This window comes from Triticum dicoccoides, chromosome 2A (assembly GCF_002162155.2).
Source record: "Triticum dicoccoides isolate Atlit2015 ecotype Zavitan chromosome 2A, WEW_v2.0, whole genome shotgun sequence".
In the NCBI taxonomy this organism is placed as follows: Eukaryota; Viridiplantae; Streptophyta; class Magnoliopsida; order Poales; family Poaceae; genus Triticum; species Triticum dicoccoides.
Genome location: NC_041382.1, coordinates 59,436,040 through 59,449,336, shown reverse-complemented (window position 1 = coordinate 59,449,336; position 13,297 = coordinate 59,436,040). Strand labels below are relative to the sequence as shown.

Sequence of the window (13,297 nt, the reverse complement as noted above, 5' to 3'; positions counted from 1 at the left end):
GAAGTGATAGAAGATAGTAGTAGCTGCATGTCGGCAGTAGTAATTTCCTGAGCAGTACCGGAGGCATGGCTTAGTAGCTAAGCTTTACGGCGTAAGTCATGATGTCATTTAGGCACTGGACGTCAGCACATGCGTTCTATAGTCGGTTTGTAATCCCCTATAAAAGGAGCACTACTCCATCGATGTAAGATCATTCCACTCCGATCAATTCAAGTAGTATCTTTTCTCAAGTGTAGCTCCATCGGTGCATGCTTCACTAGTCTGTGTGTGCGTACTAGCCTAGAGAGCCTGAGCGTACCATCACTTTGCTCTTCCACCGGTCATCTATCAGTATACTCGAGTGCTAGCGAGTAGTTCTGGGCTAGCACTCGATGGGTGCCACGCAGAAGGAGACGCCGGGGCGGAGAATGGCAGGGATGGAGGAGTTGATGGGGATGGTGCCAGCGGTTGGACATGATCTGCCTGCTGTTCGCGCTTCGGCGCTTGTGCTAGCACTGCTGGACGGAAGAGAAAGAGAGTGGAGAGAGAGGCCAGAGGTGGACGAAAGGAGATGTGCTTTGAGATTCGTTTTTCTAGGTGTTATCATCGCGAGAGGGTCTCACTACGCAGAACGTGCGACCTGGGCCGCATAAGATTTATTTTTTCTGGCGGGGCATGGCAACGCACAATCAAGCCCATCACTCACTCCGCACCGCAGCTCCAACTGACCATTCACGGATTGGAGTAGCAGCGACGGTCCGACGTGGTTAGCGCAAAGCGGGGCATGGCCGCATGGATGGGTCAGCTGCTTTGCGGCCGTTGCTATGCTGGCACGACCTCCTCGGGTGGAACGTGCGCCGCGCGCGCGAGCAGAGCGCGCTCGCACGCACGCCACCGTCTGGCGACGATGGGCGCACGCGGCCGCGGCACATAGGTTCGCGCGCGCTGTGGACAACCGGGCTTGGGTTGACTCCAGGTCGACAACGGTGGAGTCCGACACCGGGACATGCCGAAACCGCCCGCGCCGGCGCGGCCCCGCCATCCCCCGCGCACGCCGACACCCCCGATGCCGATGCCGATGCGCCCACACGTTTTCGCGCGGGATCCCTGCGTCCACCACACCCGTCTTCGCCTATATACTGCTACCTTGCTCCTCCATTCCCACTCCCCAAGACCTCACCTTCCCTCACAAACCACAGAGCCGCACGCACACCATCCTCTTCCTCCTCCTCCTGCACCACACTCACACTAGCTGCACCTGCGCTGCACGCCGGCCTTCCAACTTCCAACGTGCTTCAGTTCTCACTGATCATCGTCAGCCTCGCCGTATGGATGCCATGTCGTGCCTGGGGCCGCCACCATCCACGTCGTTCCTCTCGCCCTACTACACCGACGCCGCCATCATGCAAGCGCTGCACTTCTCCTCCATGTCCATGCCCGAGCACGAGCACGCTTACTCCCCCGCAGTCTCCTCCCCGTCCTCCGCCTCGGCGCCCTCATCGTCGTCCCTCCTCCCGGACTTCCCCGGCGGTGGCAGCTGGTTCGCGTCCACGGCCTCCCCGCCGACGGGATCGCTCGCCTGCGACTCCGTCGCGCCGTCCACACCCGTGGGCGCCGCGACGAACAAGAGGCGGGTGGGCCTGGGGCCCAACGCAGCGGTCGCCGGGCGGGTCGGGAAGCGTCGGGCGAGGCCGTCGAAGCGCGCGCCGACCACGTACATAAGCACCGACGCCGTCAACTTCCGACTCATGGTGCAGCACGTCACGGGCGCCCAGGCCGAGCCCACGGCAGACGGCGCACTCCTGCCCGCGTCGGTCGACGCGTCCTCCGCCTCGGCGCTGCTGGACGGCCTCCCTTTCGACGGCGCGTTCGGGGACGCGCTGCGGCTGCCGTCGGACGTCGACGCGGAGGCGCTCCATCGCCACCACCACCAGCAGCAGCACGCGTGCTACCCGACGCTGGACTCGTGGAGCGTCATGTGCGAGAGCAGTCAGCTATAACTTCGCCTAGACGACAGAAGAACACCAACACAAACTCAACATCACACCATTATCTCAGACAAGACTAGCTAGGACTAAAGTAAGCATTGCACGACGAATCAGGGACTGTCTGGATGGTTACCAAAGGTGCACCTTGCCAATATTTTGGTCATGACTAAAACATTGGCCTTTGTTTGGATGAAGGGCTTCCTTACCAACTCTGGTATTTTTTTCTAGTCAAAGTTGTCCAATCCATCGGCAAGCAAAACCTCAACCAAAAATTTGACAATTGGGCAGTCCTAGGCACAAAACAAAGAGACCTTAGGGCACGGATAATGCCAAAAACAGATCCATGCACTCTCCAAACCTCTCTGGCAACAGGACAGAGGAAAAAGAACAATGTTGTAGAGATTCAATTCGATCACAAAAGGAGGAAGAGAGATTTTCAATTTTTCATACCATTTTTTTCTCTTCACGTCACCCCTCTAGTTATGTCGATGGGTGATCTCGATATCAGTGATCAGAGGGCTCACATCTTAGAGAATCGGCAAGGCGTCGAACACATCAAATCTTTAGATATGGAGGCTTTGCTTATCCAGGTTCAGGCCAGTGAGAAGGTGTAATACCCTATGTCATGCGTGTGTTCTTGCTGAAATGTATGTGCATGTTATAAGATTGTTCCTCCCTTCTTGGCTCTGGTTCCTCCTTTATACTCTATCAGGGGAAATCACACGAGCCAGTCATTTTTTTTTCCCAAACCGATCTCCTGACCTACATGCGCAAATGATGCGCGCATCAGGCAGGGTTTGGTAGCGTAATCCTATAGTGACGTGTTGTTGGACATCTACCTGCCCTGCTGACAAGGGAGGGGTGCGCACAGAAGCGCGGCCAGAGTTAAAGAGGGCATTCTCCTATCACATCATGACAATTAACAAGAAACATCCCACAACGTACAGGACATGTGCGCCCGCGCGTGCCTCTTTGTCATCGACATTGCCTACAACATAAGCTACTCTAGAGACGTCAGGCCTCCCCTTTGTGTACCATTGACCATGAGGCTCCAAGGACGCCCCTGCTAGACCAGAACACTGGCCAACGGGTCTTCCCGAGAAGGCGTGCAATCCTGCGGGAGCGCCTGAGCGCAACCCTCGGGGTCTGTCGCGTCCCTGCGATGCCTATGTATAGGACGCTATTGTCCTTCAAATACACAAGGTTTAGTTGTAGTCTTTTTGAAGTAAGAGTATTGACCCTGCGTGGAGCACAAGAATTGAACTTTATCACTTATTGTGATTAGATTATAGTGCGTGAAACTTGGTTGCGATCCCAAGCAAAGCGAAAAGCCAAAGTTTAAAATATTTGGTGGTTCTTGCGAACACCAAAATAAAGAGCAAGAGTAAAATAAAAGAGCGCGAGATGTAAGTAACGATTGTTGGAATCGATAGGACTAAAGTGCTCTTAGAGAGTTCGGATTTCCCACTAGTATGTGTCTAACACGCCGATGCCTATGCATATTTTAATTTGAATTTCTAAGCAACTTAATATGTTTTTATAAGTGGGTGAAGCCAAGTACAGATAAGTGCATACATGCATCAGCCCGTTATCCTATACGCCACTATCATTCATCCTCACTCCGGTTACCGAATGTTAATTAAAGTTTTCCCCTGAACGCAGCTAAGGCGGTCTACGTTTATCCCCTATTGCAATGACCCGGGAAGGACAGACATAAGCACTGCCACTACCAACCTCTGCATCCCATCTTCACACCAATAGTAATCACCTTCCATCCAAAGGAGGTATATGTTGGATGGTCGACTTCACCGAACATCAAGAAGATCATTGACATCAACATATAAAGAGGATATCAAATCTATTATCATTCAATTGTAAACATACTCAAAGGCGTAAACATCGCGCAGTGAATCATCATGTACCTGGCGACAACGTCTCAGCAATACAAAAGTGAATCCACATCGACAAATGTACGTATTGCAAAGAGATGGAGATGGTATGGTGATGACAAATATGGGTGGTGATGATGTCCTCTTGATGCAGTGATGCGACGATGGAGTCCTTGAATCGATCCCCCCTCCAGAATCCTTCTAGGCTCTAGGGTTCTTCGTTTTGGTGGTGGATAGGAGTCTCTGATCTCCGATTCGTCCACACGGTGGGTGAACTAGTTGACCGAGTGGAGGCGGCGGCAGGCGGTACGACCAATGGTATGAGTGTTGTCTTGTGCTTAGGATGCTCCTGGGTGATCCATTTCTTCTCCCAGATACTCCCTCCGGTCCTTTTTAGTCTGTATATAAGTTTTGTCCTAAGTCAGAGTATTTCAACTTTGACTAAACTTATAGAAAAAAGATATCAAGATTCACAATGCCAAATCAATACGGTTAGATTCATCATGAAAGGAAGTTTCATAGTGTATATATTTGGTGTTGTAGATATCAAATTTTTTAAATATAAATTTGATCAGACTTTGCAAAATTTGACTTGACACAAATCTAATATGTGGAGTAAAAAGGACCGGAGGGAGTATTTTATTCTTTTATGGAAATGTTATATCACATTAGTTGGCGTGATTCTACCATCATAAATTTTCTTTCTTTTCTTAAATTCCAACACACTTCCGTACGTGACAACCTGGCCAAAACATATAAAAGGGCTGCACGGACGCGGTAAAATACGAATAATCCTATGGATAGAAAACAAAATAAGAGATGTAAAGCATCACAAAAATTGGACTCATCAACTTCCCAAACTTAGAAGTTTTCTCGTGCCCAAGCATATGTCGTACTCCCTCCATTCCATTTTATAGTGCGTATGGTTTCTAGCACCAAGACCAATGTATGACGTGGAGATGCGGTTTATACCAAACTAGCCCTGCATGCAGGGTCTGGCTGACACCCATGTGCGTCGGGCAGCTGTTTCTCGCATGGTGCAGCCGAGGGCTAATTCGCCAATACCAGCCTGGAGCTGCATGCACGCACTACAATTCAGAATTTTAGCACAAAGCTAATGCGCACTACAAAAAGGAACAGAGGGAGTAGCTTATAAGAATGAGATCGTCTTGTTCATTGGGTGGGGACAAAAAGTCTCATATTCTGACACGGCGCATGGTACGACCGGGAGTGGACGTACTAGTGGTCGTACCAGCTGGAAAACCCTTCAAATTGGACATAAGTTTATGCCAAGGTAAATAGATAAAAAATAGGTCTTAGGCAAACATGTAGAGGTGATAAGTGTTGCTTTTGTGCTTCTCCGAGGACTTGACCTTCAAAAACATTTTAGTCCCAACCTTCTTCTCTCTTTTTATAGATTTCAGAAAAAAATTCGTCTTGGAAAATTTGCTTGGTTACCAAACATTAGGATAATTACATTTACCTAAATCTCGCTCTTTTTTTAACACAGTACAGACGCAAGCGCTCATATAAACGCGCATACACTCACCCCTATGAACGCGCACACACACACCCTACCCCAATGAGCATCTGCGAGAGACTGAGCCGGCATATCATTTTGAGATTTTACGAAGTCACCGTAGGCGCCTCGTAGTCGATGGGAACGTCTCCTCCCACTGAAAGCGTATCGCCGGAATTCCTAAAATAAATCCAGGATAAATGCGAGCACCAGGATTTAAACCCTGGTGGGTTGGAGATACCACTGTCCACCTAACCCCTAACCATCTCAACCAGAGGTTGGTTCGCAATCTCGCTCTTTTCTTACCTCTACCTTCTAAGTATAAGTATATGCCCAAAGGCCAAACACAAATACAATGATTACCAATTTCGCTAGTTTCTTACCTCTACCTTCGAAGGATAAACATATGATATGAATGGATAGACATTCTATATGAGGCCAAACACAAAGATAGCGATTACCAAAATTTGGGGTGTGATGATGCTTTCCTTGAGCGAAGGTGAACATAATATATACTACGACATGATCGAAGAGATCTGGGAACTTGAGTACGGTGAAAATTGCACGATGTCATTGTTCCATGTCAAATGGGCTAAGAGTGTCCACAAGGAAGAATGTGGTTTCACTACCATGTCTATGCCCGAAGCACAAGCTGCTGGTGCAAAGGATTTGAAAACAATCATTGCGCGACGATGGCAGAGCTTGAGCCAAAATCATTAGGGGGAATGGGCATGAGGGGCCAAACATAATTGTTTTCAGCTGATTTTTAGTGAAACATATGCCTAATACAGAGGAATACAGGCTTGTTTTGTGAGCTGGGGGGTGGCCCATGTTGGCCCCCATGAAGCTCCGCCACTGCTGCCCAATATGATCCTTGGGTATTCGCTAAGGGCATGGCACAATGCTTCTACATAACTGACCCGACAAGCTGAGTGACGTTATCGTGAGAAGAGGCAAAAAGAGCATTGTCGAAGTGGATGGAGTTGCCAACGAGGAAGACTTTGACCAATCGGACGTCAACCGAGCAGTAGAGGACGACTATGACAAAAGAAGAATACACCTCTAGAAGGAGGAGAACTAAGTTGCCCCAGACATGACTTCTCTTCTTGAGGAGGAGTCATGGCGCGGGTCGGAAGTATTCAAGGGAAAAAACCTAACGTTGAGAGGATTGTGGAATGGCGTCGTACAGACCCGTGTTGGATGGCTTGCAGCATCCGGACAACTTGATCCAAATGTTTCTAGGCATTCTGAGGGTTCTTTTTTTAGGGGACTCAGGGTTCTTTGTTGGAAATGCTCCTGTCCAGAGCTGGCCAAACAAGTGGTGCCAACTAGGCCGGCCCGATAGCATGCAGGCACGTCACATCTTGGGCTATGGCCCGTTTACTAAATGTGTTGTCCCTGGCCCGGAGCGTGCAGCACGCGGGCTGGCATGACACAACCCGTCTAGTAAATGTGCCCCCGCGGGCCGTGCTGTGCGGTGCCAGCCCGTTTGGTCAGCTCTGCTCCTATCTGTTGGAAATATGAGCAATTTACCGAATGATTTTATTGACAGAAATACTAGATAAAGCATGACGAATATAGCAGAGATAAAACAAGTCATGCAATTCGACAGAGAGAAGGTAAATAGCATCTGTATATATGAACTAGAACCGGACACATCTAGAACAAAAACTAGAGCAAGAAGTTGTGACAGAACCTCTAGCAGAAAGAGTAGGAGAACGTACGGAATGGGAGCAGATGCACCGGTCTTGGGGTCGGTGTCCTCGTGAGCCATGTTGTCGAGGAGGTTGTCGACGTCGGGGAAGTAGTCGTCAGAGTTCGGGGCGTCTGTGACGAAGAAGTCAGTAGTCGCGCTGAGCGCTCCCCAAAAACCTTATTACCCTTCTCCTGTACAGGACTCAAAAGGTGCGGTTTCAGAGGCCTACTGTCCCGACCTGCGCTGCACGCCACAAGTCGGGATGGGAAAGATCGTAGCAGCAACGCAGTGCTCCGGAACTTTGTGGCGAGAGGAAGAGGATCTTCTGGTGTGTCTCTCGGGAGGTGAAGCAATAGAGGGAGACAAAGCGAACAGACTTCAGCCGAAGAGGCGAGCCGTTCGGATTCAGTGTCCACTACAGAAAAATGTTTCAGCTCCCGCGTGACCTTTCGTATAACCATCGTGCGTGGCAAAAATTTAGACATCGGCTCGGCTCATTCCCGTAACCCGCGGCGCGTCGTGATGAGGCGTGGCGTGGCGTGGCGAGGCGGGCGCCGGAGGAGGAGCGCACGTGGATGTCCCTCTTGTTCTCATGCTCATATAAGTGGGGAAAGAACCTCCCGTATAAGAAGGTCAAACTCCCACTAAACTAGCATTGTGGGATAAACTTTAGTAGTATCCATTGCCTTGAACAAATGGGCTAAGTGGGCCTCTAGGATTTATTTAGGAATTTCTGAAATAGTTATTGGGTTGGCCCATAAATAGATAAAATTCCAGCAATCCCCCACCAGATCCTAGAGGCACATAGAATTTGCCTTTAGTCCAAAACACTGTTTTATATACCGGTACTACAGTGGAGACTGTTAAGTTGAACTTCCACCTAGAACTATGTGCTACACTAGTAAGCAACTTGAACAGTGGACTAGGCCTTGAACTGCAAGTTTTTTGTGAATCTAGCTTCACATAAAGCCTTGACCAATATGTGGCTGCCGTGGGTCTTCCCCGCGGGTGGAGTTTATGCGTCATACTCTGAGACCTTTCATGAGTTTACTAGAGAGAACCCTACTCTCATAGATTGCGACGTTTAACAATCATACTCATATAGGTGCGTTCTTTAAAAGATGTTCTGCAGGACAACATGTCTGCTTCAATGAGCCACTTAGAACACATTAAGATATACATCAACCTACCATGCAGATTTGGAGAGTATTGCATCTTCATGGAGTGGTATTGTTGATAATAAGGGTACTCTCCTCTCTGTTGACCAACAACTTGTCTTCCAAATCTAATTCACGGGATCCCCGATCATAAAGAATAGGTTACCACTGTGAACAACTCATATTGTGGGTCTCATACCCATCTCCCTCGATGCATTATCTATCACATTACATGATAGACCCTTAGTAAAAGGATCTGCCCGATTCTTAGACGTTTGGATATAATCCAATGCAATAACTCCAGAGTTTCTCATTTTCCTGGCAGACTTTAACCTTCTCTGAACGTGTCTTGATGACTTCATGTTATCATTTGAGCTGCTCACTTTCGTGATCACAGTTTGATTATCGCAGTTCATAAGGATACCCGGTACATGTTTCTCAACAACCGACAAGTCATTCAAGAGCCGACGAACCCAATCTACTTCGACCGTAGCTGTATCTAGTGTTGTGAGTTCTGCTTCCATTGTTGACCTCGCTAAGACAGTCTGCTTGCAAGACTTCTAAGAAATAGCGCCACCTCCATGAGTGAATACATATCCACTCGTGGCATTTATCTTATCAGCATCTGAGATCCAGTTTGAGTCACTATTGTTGGGGAACGTAGCAGAAATTCAAAATTTTCCTACGCGTCACCAAGATCTATCTATGGAGAGACCAGCTACGAGTAGAAGGAGAGTGCATCTACATACCCTTGTAGATCGCTAAGCGGAAGTGTTCAAGTGAACGGGGTTGATGGAGTCGTACTCGTCGTGATTCAGATCACCGATGATCCTAGTGCCGAACGGACGGCACCTCCGCGTTCAACACACGTACAGCCCGGTGACGTCTCCCACGCCTTGATCCAACAAGGAGAGAGGGAGAGGTTGAGGAAGACTCCATCCAACAGCAGCACAACGGCGTGGTGGTGGTGGAGGAGCGTGGCAATCTAGCAGGGCTTCGCCAAGCACCTATGGGAGAGGAGGAGGTGTCACGGGAGGGAGGGAGGCGCCAAGGGCTCAGGTATGGATGCCCTCCCACCCCTCCACTATATATAGGGGCAAGGGAGAGGGGGGAGGCGCAGCCTTGCCCCTTACTCCAAGAAAAGGGTGCGGCCAAGAGGGGGGGGGGGAGGAGTCCATCCTCCCCAAGGCACCTCGGAGGTGCCTTCCCCCTTGAGGACTCTTCCCTCTAGGGTTCCCTAGGCGCATGGGCCTCTTGGGGCTGGTGCCCTTGGCCCATGTAGGCCAAGGCGCACCCCCTACAGCCCATGTGGCCCCCCGGGGCAGGTGGCCCCACCCGGTGGGCCCCCGGGACCCTTCCGGTGGTCCCGGTACAATACCGATGACCCCGAAACTTGTCCCGATGGCCGAAACAGGACTTCCTATATATAAATCTTTACCTCCGGACCATTCTGGAACTCCTCGTGACGTCCGGGATCTCATCCGGGACTCCGAACAACATTCGGTAACCACATACAAGCTTCCTTTATAACCCTAGCGTCATCGAACCTTAAGTGTGTAGACCCTACGGGTTCGGGAGACATGCAGACATGACCGAGACGTTCTCCGGTCAATAACCAACAGCGGGATCTGGATACCCATGTTGGCTCCCACATGTTCCACGATGATCTCATTGGATGAACCACGATGTCAAGGACTCAATCGATCCCGTATACAATTCCCTTTGTCTAGCGGTATTTTACTTGCCCGAGATTCGATCGTCGGTATCCAATACCTTGTTCAATCTCGTTACCGGCAAGTCACTTTACTCATTCCGTAACACATCATCCCGTGATCAACTCCTTGGTCACATTGCGCATATGATGATGTCCTACCGAGTGGGCCCAGAGATACCTCTCCGTTTACACGGAGTGACAAATCCCAGTCTCGATCCGCATAAAACAATAGATACTTTCGGAGATACCTGTAGTGCACCTTTATAGTCACCCAGTTACGTTGTGACGTTTGATACACCCAAAGCACTCCTACGGTATCCAGGAGTTACACGATCTCATGGTCAAAGGAAGAGATACTTGACATTGGCAAAGCTCTAGCAAACGAACTACACGATCTTTGTGCTATGCTTAGGATTGGGTCTTGTCCATCACATCATTCTCCTAATGATGTGATCCCGTTATCAACGACATCCAATGTCCATAGCCAGGAAACCGTGACTATCTGTTGATCACAACGAGCTAGTCAACTAGAGGCTCACTAGGGACATATTGTGGTCTATGTATTCACACGTGTATTACGATTTCCGGATAATACAGTTATAGCATGAATAAAAGACAATTATCATGAACAAGGAAATATAATAATAATACTTTTATTATTGACTCTAGGGCATATTTCCAACAGTCTCCCACTTGCACTAGAGTCAATAATCTAGTTCACATCGCCATGTGATTAACACTCACAGGTCACATTGCCATGTGACTAATACCCAAGAGTTTACTAGAGTCAGTAGTCTAGTTCACATCACTATGTGATTAACACTCAATGAGTTTTATGTTTGATCATGTTGCTTGTGAGAGAGGTTTTAGTCAACAGGTTTGAACCTTTCAGATCCGTGTGTGCTTTACAAATCTCTATGTCATCTCCTAGATGCAGCTACCACGCTCTATTTGGAGCTATTCTAAATAACTGTTCTACTTGGAGCTATTCTAAATTATTGCTCCATTATATGTATCCGGTCTCTCTACTCAGAGCTATCCGGATAGGTGTTAAGCTTGCATCGACGTAACCTTTACGACGAACTCTTTTACCACCTCCATAATCGAGAAAATTCCTTAGTCCGCTAGTTACTAAGGATAACTTTAACCGCTGTCCTGTGAGCCATTCTTGGATCACTCTTGTACCCCTTGACTGACTCATGGCAAGGCACACTTCAGGTGCGGTACTCAGCATGGCATACTGTAGAGCCTATGTCTTAAGCATAGGGGACGACCTTCGTCCTTTCTCTCTATTCTGCCGAGGTCGAGCTTTAAGTCTTAACTTCGTACCTTACAACTCAGGCAAGAACTCCTTCTTTGACTGGTCCATCTTGAACACCTTCAAGATCATGTCAAGGTATGTGCTCATTTGAAAGTATTATTAAGCATTTTGATCTATCCTTATAGATCTTGATGCTCAATGTTCAAGTAGCTTAATCCAGGCTTTCCATTGAAAAACACTTTCAAAATAACCCTATATGCTTTCCAGAAATTCTACGTCATTTCTGATCAACAATATGTCAACAACATATACTCATCAGAAATTCTATAGTGCTCCCACTCACTTCTTTGGAAATACAAGTTTCTCATAAACTTTGTATAAATCCAAAATCTTTGATCATCTCATCAAAGCGTACATTCCAACTCCGAGATGCTTACTCCAGTCCTTAGAAGGATTGCTGGAGCTTTGCATACTTATTAGCATCTTTCGGGATTGACAAAACCTTCCGGTTGTATCACATACAACCTTTCCTCATTAAAATCGTCGAGGAAACAATGTTTTGACATCCTATCTGCAAGATTTCATAAATAATGCAGTAATCGCTAATATAATTCCAACAGACTCTTAGCATCGCTACGAGTGAGAAAATCTCATCGTAGTCAACTCCTTGAACTTGTCGGAAAACATCTTAACGACAAGTCGAGCTTTCTTAATGGTTACATTTACCATCATTGTCTGTCTTCCTTTTGAAATCCATCTGTACTCATTAGCCTTACGACCATCGAGCCGTTCTGCCAAAGTCTACACTTTGTTTTCATACATGGATCCTCTCTCGGATTTCATGGCTTCTAACCATTTGTCGGAATTTGGGCCCACCATTGCTTCTCCATAGCTCATAGGTTCATTGTTGTCTAGCAACATGACCTTCAAGACAGGATTACGTACCACTCTGAAGTAGTACGCATCCTTGTCATCCTACGAGGTTTGGGAGTGACTTGATCCGAAGTTTCATGATCAATATCATAAGCTTCCACTTCAATTGGTGTAGGTGCCACAGGAGCAACTCCCTGTGCCCTGTCACACACTAGTTGAAGACACGGTTCAATAACCTCATCAAGTCTCCACCATCCTCCCACTCAACTCTTTCGAGAGAAACCTTTCCTCGAGAAAGGACCCGATTCTAGAAACAATTCATATTGCTTTCGGATCTGAATTAGGAGGTATACCCAACTGTTTTGGGTTTCCTATGAAGATGCATTTTATCCGCTTTGGGTTCGAGCTTAATCCTGAAACTTTTTCACATAAGCGTCGCAGCCCCAAACCTTTAAGAAACGACAACTTAGGTTTCTCTAAACCATAATTCATACGGTGTCATCTCATCGGAATTACGTGGTGCCCTATTTAAAGTGAATGTGGTTGTCTCTAATGCCTAACCCATGAACGATAGTGGTAATTCGATAAGAGACATCATGGTACGCACCATATCCAATAGGGTGCAACTATGATGTTCGGACACACCATCACATTATGGTGTTCCAGGCGGTATTAATTGTGAAACAATTTCCACAATGTCTTAATTGTGTGCCAAAACTCGTAACTCAGATATTCATCTCTATGATCGTATCATAGACATTTTATCCTCTTGTCACAATGATCTCCTACTTCACTCTGAAATTACTTGAACCATTCAATAATTCAGACTTGTGTTTCATCAAGTAAATATTCTACATCTACTCGAATCATCTGTGAAGTAAGAACATAACGATATTCACTGCATGCCTCAGCACTCATTGGACTGCACACATCAAAATGTGTTACTTCCAACGAGTTGCTATCTTGTTCCATTTTACTGAAAACGAGGCTTTTCAGTCATCTTGCCCATGTGGTATGATTTGCATATCTCAAGTGATTCAAAATCAAGTGAGTCCAAACGATCCATTTGCATGGAGTTTCTTCATGCATATACACCAATAGACATGGTTCGCATGTCTCAAACTTTTCATAAATGAGTGAGTCCAAAGATCCATCAACATGGAGCTTCTTCATGCATTTTATACCGATATGACTTACGTGGCAGTGCCACAAATAGGTGGT

The 13,297-nt window shown here is 47.5% G+C and overlaps 1 protein-coding gene across 1 annotated transcript; it reads left to right on the top strand.

The window, feature by feature from the left end:
• The first annotated feature begins 1,168 nt into the window (after positions 1-1,168).
• LOC119358927 (calmodulin-binding protein 25-like) lies at positions 1,169-2,449 on the top strand. Its single transcript, XM_037625311.1, has one exon. It carries the CDS (start codon positions 1,308-1,310, stop codon positions 1,977-1,979), a length of 672 nt encoding a protein of 223 aa, XP_037481208.1. The 5' UTR covers positions 1,169-1,307; the 3' UTR covers positions 1,980-2,449.
• The last annotated feature ends 10,848 nt before the right edge of the window (positions 2,450-13,297 follow it).